This window comes from Callithrix jacchus, chromosome 16 (assembly GCF_049354715.1).
Source record: "Callithrix jacchus isolate 240 chromosome 16, calJac240_pri, whole genome shotgun sequence".
Classification (NCBI taxonomy): Eukaryota; Metazoa; Chordata; class Mammalia; order Primates; family Cebidae; genus Callithrix; species Callithrix jacchus.
The window spans coordinates 23,199,854-23,218,681 of record NC_133517.1 but is presented as its reverse complement, the minus strand read 5'-3'; the positions used below and the strand labels follow the sequence as shown (position 1 = coordinate 23,218,681).

Here is an 18,828-nt window from a genome sequence, read left to right as displayed (position 1 = left end):
ATACTTAAGGATTTTATTTTGTGGGGAGCTATTGTGACTATTTTGTTTTGTTTTGAGACAGGGTCTCGGTCTGTTGCTGAGGCTGGAGTACAGCTCACTGCAGTCCTCACCTTCTGAGCTCAAGTGATCCTTCTGCCTCAGCCTCCCAAGTAGCTGGGACTATGCAGGCATGCACCACCCTGCCTGGCTAATTTTTAAAGTATTTTTGTAGAGATAAGGGTCTTACTGTAATGCCTGAGCTGGTCTTGAATTCCTGGACTCAAGCGATCTTTTTGCCTTAGCTTCCCAAAGTGCTGGGATTACAGGTGTGAATAATCATTGTACCTGGCTGTAAATAGTATTTTTTAAAACTTTGGATTTTCAATTGTTCATTGCTAATATATAGAAATATGATTGATTTTTGTGTGTTGCAACCTTGCTAAATTCATTTACCAATTCTAAGTGTTTTCTTTTCTTCTTCAAGATTTCTTGGGATTTTAAAATTTAAATAATCATGTAATTTGTGAATAAGAACTTTTGTATTTCACTCTAACCTACATTCCTTTATTTACTTATTTACACTGTCTGTGATGTTCAGTACAAAGCCGAGTAGAAATGATGAGAGGGTTTCCATACCCAAGCAGCTCTTGGTTTTGTGTAGCTATTCTATCATTCTCCTCTATTGCTAGATTACTGAGAGTTTTTAAAATCATGAGTGGGTGCTGAATTTTGTCAGATGATTTTTCTATATCACTTGAAAATGATCATGTGATTTTTCTTCTTTAGCCTATTTCTGTGGTAGATTACATGGGTTGATTTTTTTTTTTTTTTTTTGAGATGAAGTCTTGCTCTGTTGCCCAGACTGGAGTGCAGTGCCACATTCTCAGTTCACTGCAACTTCTGTCTCGTGGGTTCAAGCAATTCTTGTGCCTCAGCCTCCTGAGTAGCTGGGACTACAGGCACGTTTCACCACACGAAGCTTTTTAATATTTTTAATAGTTTCACCATGTTGGGCTGGTCTCAAACTCCCAACCTCAGGTGATCTGCCCACCTTGGCCTCCCAAAATGCTGGGATTACATGTGTGAGCCACCACTCCTGACCTCTTTTTTTTTTTTTAATTTTTTTGAAAATATTACATGTTTCTGTACTGCCTTTGTTCAGTGCAATTCTGATGCTAACTACATCATAATCTGGTTCTGGTGTTGAGTCAGATTTCACAGGTTAAGGTAACCAGTCTGGCCAACAGGGCGAAACCTCATCTCTACTAAAAATACAAAAATTAGCCAGGCATGGTGGCAGGCGCCTATAATACCAGCTTCTCGGGAGGCTGAGGCAGGAGAATTGCTTGAACCCAGGGTTGTGGAGGTTGCAGTGAGCTGAGCGAAAACGCTCAGTGAAAGAGTGAAACGCTGCCCACACCCCCCCAAAAAAAAGGTTTATTCTAAAGATACAAAACTAAAACTAATTTAACATTAAAATTTTAATGTAATATTAAATATTTAATTTAATATTAAATTAGTTTTTTATCCTTAGAATAAACCCCAGTGGGTCATGGTATTTAATTCTTTTTATAGATTGCTGGATTCTAGTTAATATTTGATTGATGATTTTTGCATCTATATTCATGAGTGATATTTGTCTGCGTTTTTCTGTGCTGCCTTTGTTCAATGCAATTCTGATGCTAACTACATCATAATTTGGTTCTGGAGTTGAGTCAGATTTCACAGGTTAAGGGCATAGTTCTCGGCAAAACTGTTTTCACTTTAGATACTAGCTATAAACTTGAGAGTTTCCAGGCCACCTGCACTTCTGACCAATTGGCTACAAATTCAGGGATTCTTGTTATCTCCTCAAGTTCTGTAGAACAACTTGCAGAACTCAGGAAAGTGCTATTTCAGGATTATTGTTTTGTTATAAAGGATACAAATTAGGATGATTCAAAAGAAGAGAACTATAGGGTGAGGTTTGGAAGGGCCCCAGACATAAAGCTTTTGTGTCCTCAGAATGCTTTACCCTCCCAGCTCATCAATGTTTATCACTAACCAGGAAAGCTCACCCAAGCTTTCAGTGTCCCGAGGTTTTCTTGGGGTGTCATTACACAAGAATTATTGAGTGAGTGATTGGCCACATGATTGAATCCAAGCTGCAGCCCTCTCCCCTCTTTGGAGGTGGGGCTGAGATCATGTGGTTCAAAGCCCAAACTTTATTCACATAGTTGTTCTTTCCAGCATGGCTAATCCCTATCCTGAAACTGTCTAAGGGGTTCACCATGAATAATAAAGATGCTCCTATCAGGAAACTTCAGAGGTTTAGAGGCTCCCTCCCTGAACTAGGAACAAAAACTAACCAGATTCTTAATTATACGACGGTCTAGGCTGGGAATGGTGGCTCATGCCTGTAATCTCAGCACTTTGAGAGGTCAAGGTAGACAGATCACTTGAGCCCAGGAGTTCAAGACCAGCCTGAGCAACACAGCAAAACTCTGTCTCTACAAAAAATACAAAAATTAGCTGGGTGTGGTGGCACACACCTGTGCTGCAGCTACTCAGGAGGCTGAGGTGGGAGGATCATGGAGCCTGGGGAGGTTTAGGCTGCAGTGAGCTCTGATCATGCCACTGCACTCCAACCTGGGCAACAGATTGAGTGAGACCCTTTCTCAAAAACAAACAAACATTATTATACAATAGTCCAGTTTTGTTATCAAGATAATATTGTGCTCATGAAAGGAACTGAGATGTGTTTTATCTTCTAATATTTTCTAGAGGAGATTGGACAGAATTGATATAAGTTCTTTTATAAACACGGTAGAATTCTCAGGTGAAACCATCTGGTCCAAGAGATTTCATTTTGGGTAGTTTTTAATCTATGAATTCAATGTCTTTAATAGTTACAGGACTATTCAAATTATCTGTTTCATGTTGGAAGAATTGTGGTAGCTTGTGCTTCTTGAGGAATTGGTCTCATCTCAGTTCTGTACTGCTTTTGTTCATATCAGTTCTCAGATTTACGTATGTAGAATTGTTTGCACCTAGTCCCTCTTAATGTCTACGGTGTTTATACTGATATCTTGCTTTATTCTTTCCTTCCTCTTGCTAGAGTTTCAATTTTATTGATCTTTTTAAACAATCAGCTTTTTAAATTGATTTTTCCTATTTTTCTATTTTCTGTTTTGTTGATTTTTGCTCTTGTATTCTTTCTTTTTCTGCTTGTTTTGGGTTTATTCTGTGCTGCTTTTCCTAGTTTCTTAAGGTGGGAACTTAGATTTGTGACTTTTTTCTATGAAGTATTTAGTGCTGTAAGTCTCCCTTTAATGAAGTGTGCTTTACCTGTATCCCATAAAATTTGTTATATTTTTGTTTTTATTGAGTTCCATGTATTTTTAAAAAATTTCCCTTAAGACTTCCTTTTGACTCATGGATTATTTAGAAGTGTGTTGTTTAATTTCCAAGTTTGGAAATATTAGTTTTTCTCCATGATTCCTATTTTTATTTCATTGTGGTAGAGAACACACTCTGGGCTACTCTGCATACGGAGTAGCCATTTTTGTATTTCTTTATTTTCTTAATAGACTTGCTCTCACTTTACTCTTTAAAAAAGCACACCCTGTATGGTCTCAGTTCTTTTAACTTTGTTGATATTTGGACTGTCTGGGTGAATGTTCCATGGCTATTTTATAAGAATGTGTATCTAGCTGTTATTGATGGGAGTATTCTATTTATTTATATCCTGCTGCTTCATGATGTTCAGTTCTGTATCCTTAGTGATTTTTTTTTTGTCTAGTAGTTATATTGTTGCAAGAGGGATGTTTAATTCTTCAGCTATAATAGCAGATTTGTCTGTTTCTCTTTTCAGTTCTATTCATTTCAATTTCATGTTATTTTGAAGCTCTTCTGTTATATACACATTTAGGATTACTGTGTATTCTTGATGTATTTGACCCTTTTATCATTGTGTAATGTCCTTTTTTCTGGTCATTTTTTTGTTTTCAATTCTATTTTATCTGATGTTAATATAGCCACTCCTGCTTTCTTTTAATATCTTTTTCCATCTGTTTACTTTCATCGTACTATATCATATAGTAGTGTGTGGGTATGTGTGGTTTCTTTTTCTTAAGAGACAGGATCTTGCTCTGTTGCCTAGGTTGGAGTACAGCAGTGTGATCGTAGCTTGCTCAAGCAGTCCTACTGCCTCAGCCTCCTGAGTAGCTGGCACTATAACAGGCACATGCCACCATGCCCACCTAGCTAATTTTTAAATTGTTTTATAAAGTTGGGCCCTGTTATGTTGCCCAGATTGCTTTTGAACTACTGGGCTCAAGGATTTGGGGATCGTGGTGGACAGGAGGCAGAACTAGATTGCAGCTCCAGACAGACCAGCATGTGGAGGCTTGCACTGTGAGTTTTAGCTCCAGATCGACTGCAAAAACAAACCAGCAATCCTGAGAGGACCCACAGACCTTCTGAAGGAAGCACACTGCTCCTGGAGAATCTGGGAGATCTCCCCCAAATAATGTGAGTGCCCCAACTGTAGAAGTGGGAAAGGGAGACCCTTCTCTCCCAAACATACACCCCCAACTGGAGTAGCTGAAGCTCTGTTTGCGGGAGAAGTTTCTGACTTTACCTGGAGCGGAGTCAAGTTAGTTGAGCTGAGCGAAATAGAGGTGTAGAGGAAGCAGCAGAAAGGCACTGGGAGCCCGCTGGGTCCCCTAGCAGCCCATTCCTGCCTGTCACCACTGGGATCCATCAGGAGGTTGGCCAGAGGAGCAGGGGGTAAAACTCCACAGGGAGAAGGAATTCTCTAGCTGAACTTTGTAACAAGGTGAATGAGAAACTTCCTGGTCAGAACTCAGGGGAGGGCTTGAGTCCGGCTTGTAGACTTCAAAGTCAGGTGGAGACCTAAAGCCCTTTTTTTTCACAGCTGGGAGGTAGAACGTCTCAGGCAAGTTTTCAAGCTCCTCTCACCCTCCACCTGGAAGCAGACTTGGGGCTGTAGCCTCCAAGTGGCTTGAGCTTCTCACAACGGAGCCACTGGGTTCACAGCAGAGCCACTGGGTTCCAAGAGAGGGTACCTGGAAAGCCAGTAATCTATTATAGAAGAATCAGGCAGGAGCTGCTTGGCCTTTCTGACCTGACCTCAGCTGTTGTTCATTGTCTCTTCCACAGCATTCTCTTGGTTATAAATGAACCCCTAAGGCCAGCCCAGATAAAAGGGGAGGGGAATTAGGCTATCTCTTGGTGGCAAGGTCACTTTGTAGAAGAGCATGTGGGATGGCAGATACCATAGTGGCCATTTTGGAAAATACAGTCTGCCACACTCTTTCCCAGTCTTCATATTCATAAATCTTGATTCCTACTGAATATTGCCACTTGAATATTTCACAGTTACTTAAAATAAAACATGACCATTACCTCTTCTTCACCCCTACCGCTCCAACTCTACCCCTGCACATTGAGAAAATGGCATTGTGTCTAAGTACCTCTATTATCCAGTTACGCAAGCCAGATCCTCTTTTCTTCCTAATACCTCCTCCCTTCCCTACTCCCCAGATTTATAAAATTGTTCCATTCTTCTTCCTTGTCCATGGAATTTACATTTACTCATCCCTGTTGTCACAAGCTTTTTTTAGAACAGTGCTTGCACACATACAATTTGAGATAGATCACAGAAATACTGAAATTAACTTTTGTAGTCACATTCCATTCTTCAGACTTGGCTCAAAGCTACTTGTGATTAATTGGTGGCTGGTTTGATTCTCTTTCTAGAGAATTTTCCTTTGTGAGTTTATTCACTTAAAAGGAGCCAAGCCGGAAAGAAGCACAATAGGATGAATTCCATAAATATTTCTGAATACTAGCAGCATTATGGTAATTGATATATAGACTCCCACAGTTACTGCTTTGAAGAAGACAGTACTTTGGATGTGTAGGTTCTAATGTGTTTATTAAAAACTATCCATTTACAGCTGAGTGTGGTGGCTCACGCCTATAATCCCAACATTTTGGGAGGCTAAGGAGGGTGTATCACCTGAGGTCAGGAGTTCAAGACCAGCCTGGCCAACATGGTGAAACCTCATCTCTAATAAAAATACAAAAATTAGCTGGGCATGGTGGGTGCCTGTAATCCCAGCTACTCAGGAGGCTGAGGCAGGAGAATTGCCTGAACCCAAGAGGAGGTTGCGGTGAGCCAAGATCACACCACTGTACTCCAGCCTGGGCGACACAGTGAGACTTCATCCAAAAAAAAAAGGGCCAGCAAACAAAACTGTTCATTTGCCTTTGAGATCTTTCATTAAATTATCACTTTAGTTTGCATTGAGTAGCAGCTGCTGTTACTTTGTAAACTACGCTATATATAAGACAAAATTGATATCATGAGAGGTAAATACAAATCATTCATACTATATAGATAATAGAATTTGTTGAATCCATGTAAATATTATTTTGAGGTTTGTATTTGTACCATCAAAGTGGAAAAAAGCAGCTAAGCAAGTTTATAGTAAAAATAATATTGGGGGGATGTTTCATGTACTTAGGAGATCAGATATAATTCGCATATACTCAGGTTTAAAAAAAAAAAATACCAGTCTTTTCTGTTCATTAAACAAGTCCTGTGCCTTATAAACAGTGTTGACTTGGCTAGAAAATATTACATAGAAATTCCATAAATAAGCAATTCATAAGTTTTAAATTTTATGCCATTCTTAGTAGCATGATGAAATCTTGCCCTGTCCCATTCAGGATGTGAATCTTTGTCCAGCATCTCCATGCTCTATAAGCTACCTTCCCATTTAGTCACTTAGTAACCATCTCAGTGATCACAACTGACTGTTACAGTGTGGCAGTACTTGTGTGCAAGTCACCCTTATTTTACTTAATAGCCCCAAAGTGCAAGAGTGGTGATGCTGGCAATTGAGATATGCCACAGAGAAGCTTGTAAAGTGCTTCCTTTAAGTGAAAAGGAACCTAAGAAAAAACAAATCATATGCTGAGGTTACTAAGATCTATAGTAAGAAATAATATTCTATCTAAAATGAAGAAGAAAAAAGAAATTTCTTGCTAGTTTTGCTGTTGAACCTCAAACTGTGAACATTGTGGCCATTGTAATGTATGATAAATACTTAGTTAAGATTAAAAGGCATTAAATTTGTCATGAAAGACATGAATAAAAACATGTTCTAGTTGACAGTAATCAAGTTTGATTTTATCTGAGGTTTCAGGCATCCACTGAGGTCTTGGAATATATCCCCTGCAGATAATGGGGAATACTGTAATGTGTTTATCCTGATAATTGTAGAATGATATTTTTCAGTTCATTTGCACCAGTTATTAGAAGTTTGCTTAAATATAGCACAATGTAGTGGGTAATACACTAGTTAAAGACTAGAGAAACAAGTTTCTGGATCACTGCCTACTAGCTGGCCATTATTTATTCTGGTCCTTAGTTTCTTTATCAAGTTGATAGCAGATGTTCAGCTATTCTTCAGCTTGCGGGCCGTACAAAAACACATGGTGGGGTTTTGTTCACCCATGTTTTAGAATATAAGGAACCTTTATAATCTAGTAGTTAGTGAAGTTAGGGTTGTTTCTCATGCTCACAGTTATTTAGTGACATTTGGTATCAAAACACAGTGCTCTTAAAAATGTTTCACTTCCTCTGATATTCCTAGTTAGTTTATAATTTACTTAACCAGAATGCTCTAATTCACCTTATACAAAAACTGCCAGCTCATCTTCTTCCCCTGCCTTGCCTTTTTCTTACCTTACTGGGTTGTAGTAGTATCCCAGCCTCTTAAATAATGATGATTTTTTTTAATGAAAAATACTAAAAAAAGTATTTTATGATGATTTAGGGCAGTCAACACAGCATTTCCTCCTTATCCATACATTTATTTTATTTTATTTGTTTTTGACACCGAATCTCATTCTGTCACCCAGGCTGGAATACAGTGGCATGGTCTCAGCTCACTGCACCCTCCACCTTCTGGGTTCAAGCAATTCTTGTGCCTCATTCTCCTGAGCAGCTGGGACTACAGGTGTGTACCACCACGCCTGGCTAATATTTGTATTTTTAGTAGAAATGGGGGTTTCGCCACGTTGGCCAGGCTGTTCTCAAACTCCTGACCTCAGGTAATCGACGTGCCTTGGTCTCCCAAAGTGCTGGGATTATAGGTGTGAGCCACTGTGCCCACAGCCCACACATATATTTTAAAGTGACTTAGATTGTTTTTGATTGTATGTCTTTGTGGTCCTTGCATTTTTAGTAGCTCATCTACAGATCTTAAGTATCATTGTGAACCTTTATTAAAGCAGTATTCTAACTAGCTGCAGATAATATTTTCACACTCTCTCTCTTCCAGTTCTACCAGTGATAAAATGGAAAGGGGTTTGGTTCACAGAAAACTAGACTGAAAAACTGAACATCAAATGCCTGGCACACAATAGGCAATAAATAAATTGTATGTATTATATAAATAATATATGTATTGTGCGAATGAATTGTAGAAATTGTATAGCAAGGTGATTTGGCAAAGTCTCTTTATAAAGTGTTTAACACAGTCCCTGGTACATGAAAGATGCTCAATTAGTGATAGTTTTAAATAATAACTTATAGGCCAGTAGTTGTTTATAATATCCAAATTTAACATATTTTGTTCAGTATTCTCAGATATACCTATATAGTAGAGCGGCTAATAAACCAGAATCTGTAGGTAGATTACCTAATATTGAAACCTGATCACCCAGCCATGCAGCCCTTGGACAAGTTATTCAACCTCTCTTCCTCAATTTTTCAATCTTTAAAATGAAAATATAGTATACCTCATAGGATTGTTGTCAAACATAAGTATGCTAGTTACATGTAAAATGTAATGGTCTACGTAAAGTTTAGTGTATGTATAGTATAGTAGTGCTAGGCACACATTTGAAAGCCCTTCTTCCAAATTTCAAGCAGATTTTGTCAATTAGCCAGATTTTTTTTTTTTTTTAAAGAGATGGAGTCTCACTCTGTCACCCAGACTGGAGTGCAGTGGTGTGATTTCTCACTGCAACCTCTGCCTTCCAGGTTCAACTGATTCTCCTGCCTCAGCCTTCCAAGTAGCTGGGATCACAGGTGTGCACCATCATGCCTGGCTAATTTTTGTATTTTTAGTAGAGACTGTGTTTCACCATGTTGGCTAGCCTGGCCTTGAAGTCCTGATCTCAGATGATCTGCCCACCTTGGCCTGCCAAAGTCCTGGATTACAGGCATGAGCCACTGCGCACAGCCAATTAAATTTAAGGGTCTTCTATTACAGGTAGGATTTGACCTTGTAGTATAAATAGTGAAAGGGAAAATTCCCCATTAAATTGGGCATGTGTATTTTTAAAGGATCTTGTATAGTCATAAATAGAAAAATCAGTTAATATCAGTGCACAAACATATTTAAGAAGTTAAAGTTCTGGTCTGATAATCTCCCTGGGATAGTCACAAGGGTGGTGTGTTGAGGTGTTTTCCCCCTGTCCTCCAACATTTGCCATATATTTTGTGACTTCAGTATAGCATACACATTATTCGGTTGTGGTTTTGTTTTGTTTTTTTTTTGAGGGGAGGGGATGAACAGGGTCTTGTTCTTGTGCGTACGTTGGAGTGTAGTGATGTCTAGTGGTTATAGCTCATTGTAACCTTTAACCCCTGGGCTCAAGGGATCCTTCCACCTCAACCCCCCACCTCATGTAGCTAGCTAGAACTGCAGGCGCATCACCATGCCCAGCTGATTTTTACTTTTTTTTTTTTGGTAGAGATGGAGGTCTTTGTTGCCCAGGCTGATCTCAAACTCCTTAAGTGATGCTCCTGCATTGGCCTCCCAAAGCACTAGGATTACAGGCGTGAGCCACTGAACTTGGCCCTCTTCTTAATATTAATGCTTCTGCTTAATACAAATAGTTACTTGACAAAAAAGGAAATGCGTTGGGAATTAATAATCTGTAACTTCACCTATCCTTATAATTGTTAATGTACATATTCATGTAGTTTTGTATAAATTTAAAAACTTAGATGAAACAATTTTAGCACCTAATTTTTATTAAATTTGCATTCTTTCCAACTTTTTGTAGAAGTTCCGAATGAGTAATTATGAAATTACTCAGTCTTTTTGTTGTCAAGTTTTCTAATGTATGCTTCTTTTTTTTCCCCCTCAGAGGAAATAAAAGCGGAAACTGAAAAACAGAGGTTTGTTGGATTTCTTTTCTTTTGTAAAAATTATTTGCAAACTTGTCAGTCTTGGTCAAAATAATACAGTCATCTGTATTTTAGTGTGGCAGATTTTCTGCATATGAGTTTTGTAGTAAAATCAACTTTAAAAATAGGTTTTAAGAAATACAATTATATAAAAACAAAAAAGCCACACATTTCTTAAAACCTATTTTTATATATGTTTATAAAAATGTGTGTTTTTTTTTTTGTTTTTTTTTTTTTTTGAGACAGGGTCTGGCTCTGTTGCCCAGGCTGGAGTGCAGTGGTGCAATCACAGCTCACTGCAACTTGGCGCCTCCCAGATTTAAATGATCCCTCCACCTCAGCCTGCTGAGTACCTGTGACTACAGGCAAATACTACCATGTCTGGCTAATTTTTATATTCTTTGTAGAGATGGGATTTTGCCGTGTTGCCCAGGCTGGTCTTGAACTAGACTCAAGTGATCCACTCACCTCGGCTTCCCAAAGTGCTGGGATTACAGGCATGAGCCACAAAGCTCTGCTATAAGCATACTTAAAAATACAAAAAGATTCTTATGTAAATAAGTATATACAGATACTTCTGAAATACCATAAGATATGCTTCAGAGTCTTTTCTTAAAGACTTTCATTCATATTTGGGAAAATTAGCTTTTTTTTTTTAATAGTGTTGGCCTTTTTAGGACAATATTGAGTAACTAAAAAAATTGACATTGACTTAAGGCCAAATAGAAAGGCCGTTGCTTTTTAAGGTATTATGATACCAGATTCGTTAAGTGACAATAAAATATTTCTGTAATAGAAGCACCTTGAATTTTTTAGTTTTTGGTAGACCAATTTTTGCAGACAAGATTTCAGTGTCTTGTGTTTAGTCACAGCTCTGGCCACTAGCTTTTAACCATGCAGCAAACCACTTCATTTCTCTGGTCTTTGATTTCTTTATGAAATATGGGAAGATAAAGGACTGGTTTAGCAAGATTCCTTTTAGAACTAAAATTCTGTGTTTATACATGGGTTTATCGTCAATATTATAAATGTGATACGCTAATCAGACTTTTCTTTCTCATTTAGTCCTCCTCATGGAGAAGCAAAAGCTGGATCAAGCACCCTTCCACCAGTGAAATCAAAGACAAATTTTATTGAAGCAGACAAGTACTTCTTGCCTTTTGAGTTGGCATGCCAGTCCAAATGCCCCCGCATAGTTAGTACATCTCTAGATTGCTTACAGGTATGTGGAAAATGGCACTTTCTAAAAACTGTCTACCTTGAATGTGTTTCTGAAACATTACTCACATTGATGATTCAGACGTTTCCATCAAAGCTTTGAATACTCTTTTTTGTGGTAAGAAACCAAATTATTTTTTATATTTAAGACAGACAATAATAGTTGCAAAAGATGTTTCTAGTTTAATAATGAAAAGTATTGATTTGGTCTCATCAGTGAAATGCAAACCTGTAATACGTTTACCCTGCTGCCAACCTTACATACATCACTATTTGCAAATAATTTTTCTAAGTGTCTCCTGTTTTTTGTTTGTTTGGTTGGTTGGTTGGTTGTTTTTTGAGACAGAATCTTGCTCTGTCACCTGGGCTGGAGTGCAGTGGCATGATCTCAGCTCACCGTGACCTCCGCCACCTGTGTTCAAGCGGTTCTGCTGCCTCAGCCTCCCAAGTAGCTGGGATTACAAACACGCCTAACTGTGCCTAGCTAATTTTTTATTTTTATTTTTTGTAGCAATAGGGTTTCACCATGTTGGCCAAGGTGGTCTTAAACTCCTGACCTCAAGTGATCCGCCTACCTGCCTGCCTCGGCCTCCCAAAGTACTAGGATTACAGATGTGAGCCACTGTCCCTGGCCAGTGTCTGCTGTTTTATGGTTTTGTTTTTTGTTTTTTGAGATGGAGTCTTACTCTGTTGCCCAGGTTGGAGTGCATTGGTGTGATCCTGGCTCACTGCAACCTCCACCTCCCAGGTTCAACTGATTCCCCTGCCTCAGCCTCTGGAGTAGCTGGGATTACAGGGACTTGCCACCATGCCCACCTAATTTTTTGTATTTTAGTAGAGATGGGGTTTCACCATGTTCACCAGGATGGTCTTGATCTCCTGACCTCGTGATCCGCTCTCCTTGACCTCCCAAAGTGTTGGAATTATAGGCATGAGCCACCGCACCTGGCCCCATGTCTGCTGTTTTATATGAAGCAATAGGTTAATATTGACAGCTTAATATAATTTAATATTTGACTGCTTGACTTAGTTGTGGCAGTCATTTATGTGAGAAAAATTTCTGAAAAATTTTACCCTGTTTTACACATATACAGAGGATCCTCATAGGTACTATATTTGTAAGACAAGCCTCTAAGTAGAGGGATACTTCTCTTTTAAAATATTCTCACTGTTTTGGAATTATATGTATTCAGCTATAATTTAGTGGCTAGTAAAAGATCTTATGTTTTGTCCTTAAGGATTGGTTAAAGATAAGTTCATCTGATTTGTGATCTTGTTTTCACTGGAAAATTAGAATGATAATATCTAAAGCCTTCCTTCTAGGGTATACTGCTAATGATTGATGAACAATTCTGTGATTTATTGTAGCTAGTATATGGAAATTAGGTTTTCTGCATATTGATGAATCATTTGGAAAGAGATTGGGGGTCATTTAAAGCATGAAGATAATTTTCACAAAAGCAGTATCAATAAAACTTTGTTTATATAGAAAGCAATAAGCAATTTTTTTTTTGAGACAAGGTCTCAACTGTCATTTAGGTTGGAGTGTAGTGGCACAATCTCGGCTCACTGCAAACCCACGTCCCAAGGCTCAAGCAGTCCTCTCACCTCAGCCTCCTGAGTAGCTGGGACTATAGGTGCATACCACCACACCCAGCTAATTTTTTAGTTTTTTGTAGAGATGGGTTTTTCCCATGTTGCCCAGGCTGGTCTCAAACTCCTAAACTCAAGTAATCCACCCACATCGGCCTCCCAAAGTTCTGGGATTACATGTATGAGCCACTGCCCCCAGCCACGGTAAGCAATTCTGACTCATCGGAGACAGGTTCTCAAGGCCTGGCTTTCTCAAAATACTACCTGATGGTTTTATTATTGTTCTGTTTTTGTGATTATTACAACTATAAATAATTTTACATATTTATATGAATAAACTTTCTATGGGAAAAAGTTGGTATAGCTTTGGCTTTGATAATACGTTTATGTTTTTATGTAAAAATTTTAATGTATATTCAATTGTATACTGTAATTTTAATGTATATTTAATGTATATTAATGTATATACTTTAATTTTAATGTGTATTTCATTAGTTTACACACACACACACATTTGTTAACTTACTTAGGATCTTTGTTTTCTTTCTCTATTTTAGAAACTTATTGCTTATGGGCACTTGACTGGCAATGCTCCAGATAGTACAACACCAGGCAAAAAATTAATTGATAGAATTATTGAAACAATATGTGGCTGTTTTCAAGGTCCTCAGACAGATGAAGGAGTTCAGCTGCAGATAATAAAGGTAATTATATAAAGTAAAATAGTTCTTCATAATCTATATCTTTAAAATTCAGATGCCCTTCACTTTGAAAACATCAGGAAAGATAATTTTATATGCATTCCAGCTATAATGAGGTTATTTGAGACTGGGCACAGTGGCTCATGCCTGTAATCCCAACACTTTGGGAGGCCAAGTTGGGCAGATCACTTGAGGTCAGGAGTTTGAGACCAGCCTGGCCAACATAGTGAAACCTCTGTCTCTACTTAAATAACAAAAAAAAATTAGCTGGGTATGGTTGTGGGCTACTTGGGTGGCTGAGGAAGGAGAATCACTTGAACCTGGAAGACAGAGGTTGCGGTGAGCTGAGATCATGCCACGGTACTCCAGCCTGGGTGACAGAGTAAAACTTCAGTCTCAAGAAAAAAAAAAGGTTATTTGGTTATTTGGATGCTTTTTAGACCCCATGTTAGGGGATTTTAATGTTGTATGCCAAGAGTTTGTTAGAGGAAAACTATGTTCTCATGTCTCTTCTTTTGAAGGTCTCAGTAGGTTTGAGCTCCCAGAGTCTGAAATTTCAGAGTTTTTTTGTTTCTGGCATGTTTCTCATATATATATATTCCATCCGTTAAGCTTTAGAGTAGTTCTTAAAGCTGTGACCCTCTAGTTTCTTCTGTACTGTTGGACCCTTCATAGCCTGTCCTTGCAACCCATGAGTCACCAGCTGACACTACTTGTTCACCAGCTCTCATGATTCCCTCACACCCACTCATCTATTGAACTTGCTCAGCTCAGCAAAACTCTGTTCTGGGTTTGTGCTGTAATGTACCTGTTTGATTGAATTCCTTCAGAGAAAAATTAGTCATGTTTTCATTCTGTTACAGATAATGATTTCTTAATGTTATTGCTAATGGTTAATGGTGGTATGTTTTTATAGCAGTAAAATTTTCATGTGCTATATATAGTATAGTACTTTTGAAATTGTTTTTACATGTAGACATGTTCTTCCATGTGTGAATACAGCCCTTTTGGAGCCTTTCAATTTTTGAAAAAAAAAAAAAATGCTATGCATGTTGTCTCGTGCCTGTAATCCCAGCACTTTGGGAGGCCCAGGCAAGAAGGTTGCTTGATCCCAGAAGTTTGAGACCAGGGCAACACAGCAAGACCCTGTCTCTACAAAAGTAATTTAAAAAGTAGCTGTGTATGGTGATGTGTACCTGTGGTTGCAGCTACTCAGGAGGCTGAAGTGAGAGGATCACTTGAGCCTAGGAATTGAGGCTGCAGTGAGCCATGTTCACTGCACTGTGCTTCAGGCTTGGCAACAGAGTGAGATCCTGTCTCAAAAAAGAAAAAAAAAGAGTTGATCATTTTGACTTACCATGTATCGTTTCATGTTATGTATGGTTTAAGATATGTCCATTACTGCTGACTCTACATAGCATTGCACAACATAAAGAAGACAAAAGATAAGAGTCTTTGCTGTTTTGTGAAAATTTGTGAAAATTCATATAAGTTAAAGTTACTCACTTTATTGAAAGATTCGCCTTAGGTTTGTTTTTTAATTTGGGACAATCTCACTCTGTTGACCAAGCTAAGTGCTGTGGCACGATCACAGCTCACTGTAGCCTTGACCTCCCTGGCTCAAATGATCTTCCCACCTCAGCCTCCCAAGTAGTGCGACCAGAGGTACATGCCACTTATGCCCAGCTACTTTAGGATTATTTTAAATGCTTTATTCTAAAACATAAGCCTCTTCAACAGTAACAACAACAACACAATTATCGAGTTCAGTCTGTTAAAAAAGATCTCAGAAAAATTTGAAGGCAAATAAGATGCAATATGTATCTTCCCAAGTTGATGGTCTAGTTCAACAGATATCTCATGTGACATATCTGTGCTCTACTCTAACAGCTTTAGTGCTGTGCATTTTAGTAAATTAAATAGTATTTTGATTAAAATCAAACTTTGGTTGAAACAAATTAGTTGAATTGTTTTCAGATTATGTGGAAACTACTGACACAGTGAGGAAAACATCAAATATCTTAACAGTTGATGATATATTCAAGGCCAGTAGAAATTCTGTGTATACTACCTGCAATGCAAATTATAATTGTTTCTGAAAGTTTTAATTCTAATATGAAAATACTTAATTTTTGTGCTGAAACTCTACATGCAGAAAATCACTTTAAGGCCTGATGTGGTGGCTCATGCCTGTAATCCCAGCACTTCAGGAGTCTGAGGTGTGAGGCTTACATGAAGCCAGGAGTTTGAGATTAGTCTGGGAAACAAAGAGAGACTGCATCTCTACAAAAAAAATAAACAAAATTAACTGGGTGTGGTGGTGCTCACCTGTAATCCCAGCTACTCAGGAGGCTACTTCAAGAGGATCCATTAATAAGCACAGAAGTTCAAGACTGCAGTGAGCTATGATCATACCATCGCATTCCAGCCTGGGTGACAGAGTGAGAGAGACTTTGTCTCCAAAAAAAAGGGGAAAAGAAAATGTCTTTAACTTTGTCCTTTTTTTTTTAAAGGCTTTACTTACTGCAGTAACATCACAACACATAGAAATTCACGAAGGGACTGTACTGCAAGCTGTGAGAACATGTTACAATATCTATTTAGCAAGCAAAAATCTCATCAATCAGACAACAGCCAAAGCTACTCTCACTCAGATGCTAAATGTTATCTTTGCACGCATGGAAAACCAAGCAGTAAGTATTTTAAAAAGAGCGCGATTGTATAGAACACAATAGGCATTAAATATAGAAAGGAGTTTACAGTAATTAGAGTGAAATCTTTGTGCCTATAGAGAAGAATATCTTTTATTGACAATTCTACTTACTGGAGATTTGTGGGATTGCATTTTATTTTAAGGTTTACCGACTTAACTTTGGACTAAGTATTTTTTGTTTTTCACAAATAGAATGCGAAATTTACCAATTGCCGTCTTCCTTGTGGAAGTACTTAGGAACTGATACTTTCGTTACATTCAAGCTTAGTAGAGTGTAATGTAGATGTAAAACACTTAATCTAATCTGAAATAAAATTACTCATTAAGCCTTAAAAAATGCATTTTTGTGTTGCTGAAATACATATTTCCTCCATGTGATAAAGGAGCATGATATTCCTTATACTTTAAACTGCTTCAGGTTGGTTTTAAGAGATCAGCAACTACAGAATTGTTTTTAATTGCCTAGGTCTTCACTATTAAAAATCAGCATTGAGCTTCTTATTTTGAACTGATTTTAAACTTAGAGAAAAGTTGCAAAAAATTTTGCAGAGCAATTTCTTTTACCCTTCACCCTGCTTCCCTTAATGCAGTTAACTTAAATACCCATAGTATAATTATTAAAAGCAGAATTAACACTGGTATAATATTGTTAACTAAACCACAGACCCTACTTGAATTTCACCAATTTTCCCACTAATGTTGAAAGATTTGACCGAGGATCCCACATTGCATTTAGTATGTATTCATTTAGTTGTTATGTCTTAGTCTTCTCCAGTCTGTGACATTCCTCAACCTTTCCTTATCTTTCATGATCTTGTCATTTTTAAAAGGATACTAATAATTTTTTTGTTGCATTTTCCTCAGTTTACTTTATCTGATGTTTTCTCATGATTAAAAGGAGGTTGTGCATTTTTTGCTAGATTATCTCTGAAACAGCGTTGTGTCCTTTTCAGGAGTTCATGTTAATAAATCTTAATGTTGGTGATGTTAACCTTGATCACTTGGTTAAGGTGGTTATCTGTCAGGTTCCCCTGCTATGAAGTTAGTAGTTTTTCTTTTGCAATTAATAAATGTCTTTGGGAAGATATTTTAAGACAGTGCAAATACTCTGTTTCTCCTAAGATCCTCCTCGCCTTCCTCAGTTTTGATATCTGTCAGTGGATCTTGTTGGCAACATTAATTATTGTGGTGTTTCCCTAATGATTTTTGTGCTTCTCTCTTTCCTTCTGTATTTATTAACTGAAATTCTTCTCCCATAATTTATTCATTCAGTTATTTAAATCAATCTGTAATCATGGATATTTATTATATTTTATGGTTATAATGTGTGCTAAAGTTACTTATTTTGTTGCCCAAATTATTACAGTTTTGGTCCCTTGTCCTTGTGATCAGCTCCCGTCCTTTTTTGAGTACCTCTGTACTTTCTTTATTCTCAAGATATTCCAGGCTCATTTTGAATTTTCCCTCCTTGGAATCAACCACTTCAATAAGGAGCCCTGGCTCTTTTGACTGGAGAATGGTGTTTAAAAACCAAACCCTGAGTGCTAGATGTGTTCGTTGTTAGTCTGTGTTGTTGCTTCTAGGCCTCTCAGCAAACAGAGTTAGGAAATACATGTTTATATACTATCCCTTTTGCCCCACTCAATTCCCACACCTGTATGTGACTTTCCATCTGTAGAAAATAAAACCATGTGTTCATACTGATATTTCTGGTTTCAGTGCAACAAATACAGGGTTCATTTCAGTCTTCTCCCTTTATTTGTAACTTATTTCTCTGAATAATGAGAAATATGGCTTTTGTATTCTAAGTACATTGATTGTTCAATCCTGTTATACCCATTAGTTTCAGAATAGCTAATCATTACCAGTGTGAAAACAAATTTACTAAGTAGGTTATAGCATTTATATTCAGTTTTTTGTTTTGGTTTTTTTTTTTTTTTTTGGTCTTCAGCCTTATCTATTCAAAATACTATTTTCTAGTTACTTAGATTAGTTCCTTTCTTCCCCACACTCTGCAGTAGGGTAATGCTATTCCTTTGTGATAATAGATTCATTTGTTACTCTCTGCTTTTCATTTTTGTTATCTGTCACATCCTGGTTAGTTTTAATTATAGTCATCCCTCAATATTCATGGTGGATTGGTGCCAGGGCACTCCTGTGGTTACCAAAATCCATGGATACTCAAGGCTGTTTTATAAAATCACATAATATTTGCATATAATCTACACACATCCTCTGTATACTTTAAATTATCTCTAGATTACTTATAATACCTAATATTTTGTAAATATTTATTATACTGTATTGTTTAGGGAAGAATGGCCAAAAAAACAGTTGTCTGTACATGTTTGTTCAGTACAGACACAGCCATTCTTTTTCTCCCCCATAAGTATTTTCAATCCCTGGTT

General features: G+C 37.6%; 1 protein-coding gene across 6 annotated transcripts in view; it reads left to right on the top strand.

The window, feature by feature from the left end:
• ARFGEF1 (ARF guanine nucleotide exchange factor 1) overlaps positions 1-18,828 on the top strand; it is a 167,653-nt gene that overhangs the window by 23,744 nt on the left and 125,081 nt on the right. For 4 of the 6 annotated variants that reach the window (XM_078352578.1, XM_078352577.1, XM_035276406.3 and 1 more), the window contains exons 2-5: positions 10,156-10,186; positions 11,261-11,417; positions 13,564-13,710; positions 16,221-16,400. In XM_078352578.1, coding sequence (XP_078208704.1) covers positions 10,156-10,186; positions 11,261-11,417; positions 13,564-13,710; positions 16,221-16,400 — 515 coding nt within the window. Of the gene's footprint in view, positions 1-7,914; positions 8,013-8,336; positions 8,436-10,155; positions 10,187-11,260; positions 11,418-13,563; positions 13,711-16,220; positions 16,401-18,828 lie in introns of all 6 variants that reach the window. The other 2 variants (XM_078352580.1, XM_078352579.1) reach the window with 1 other exon arrangement.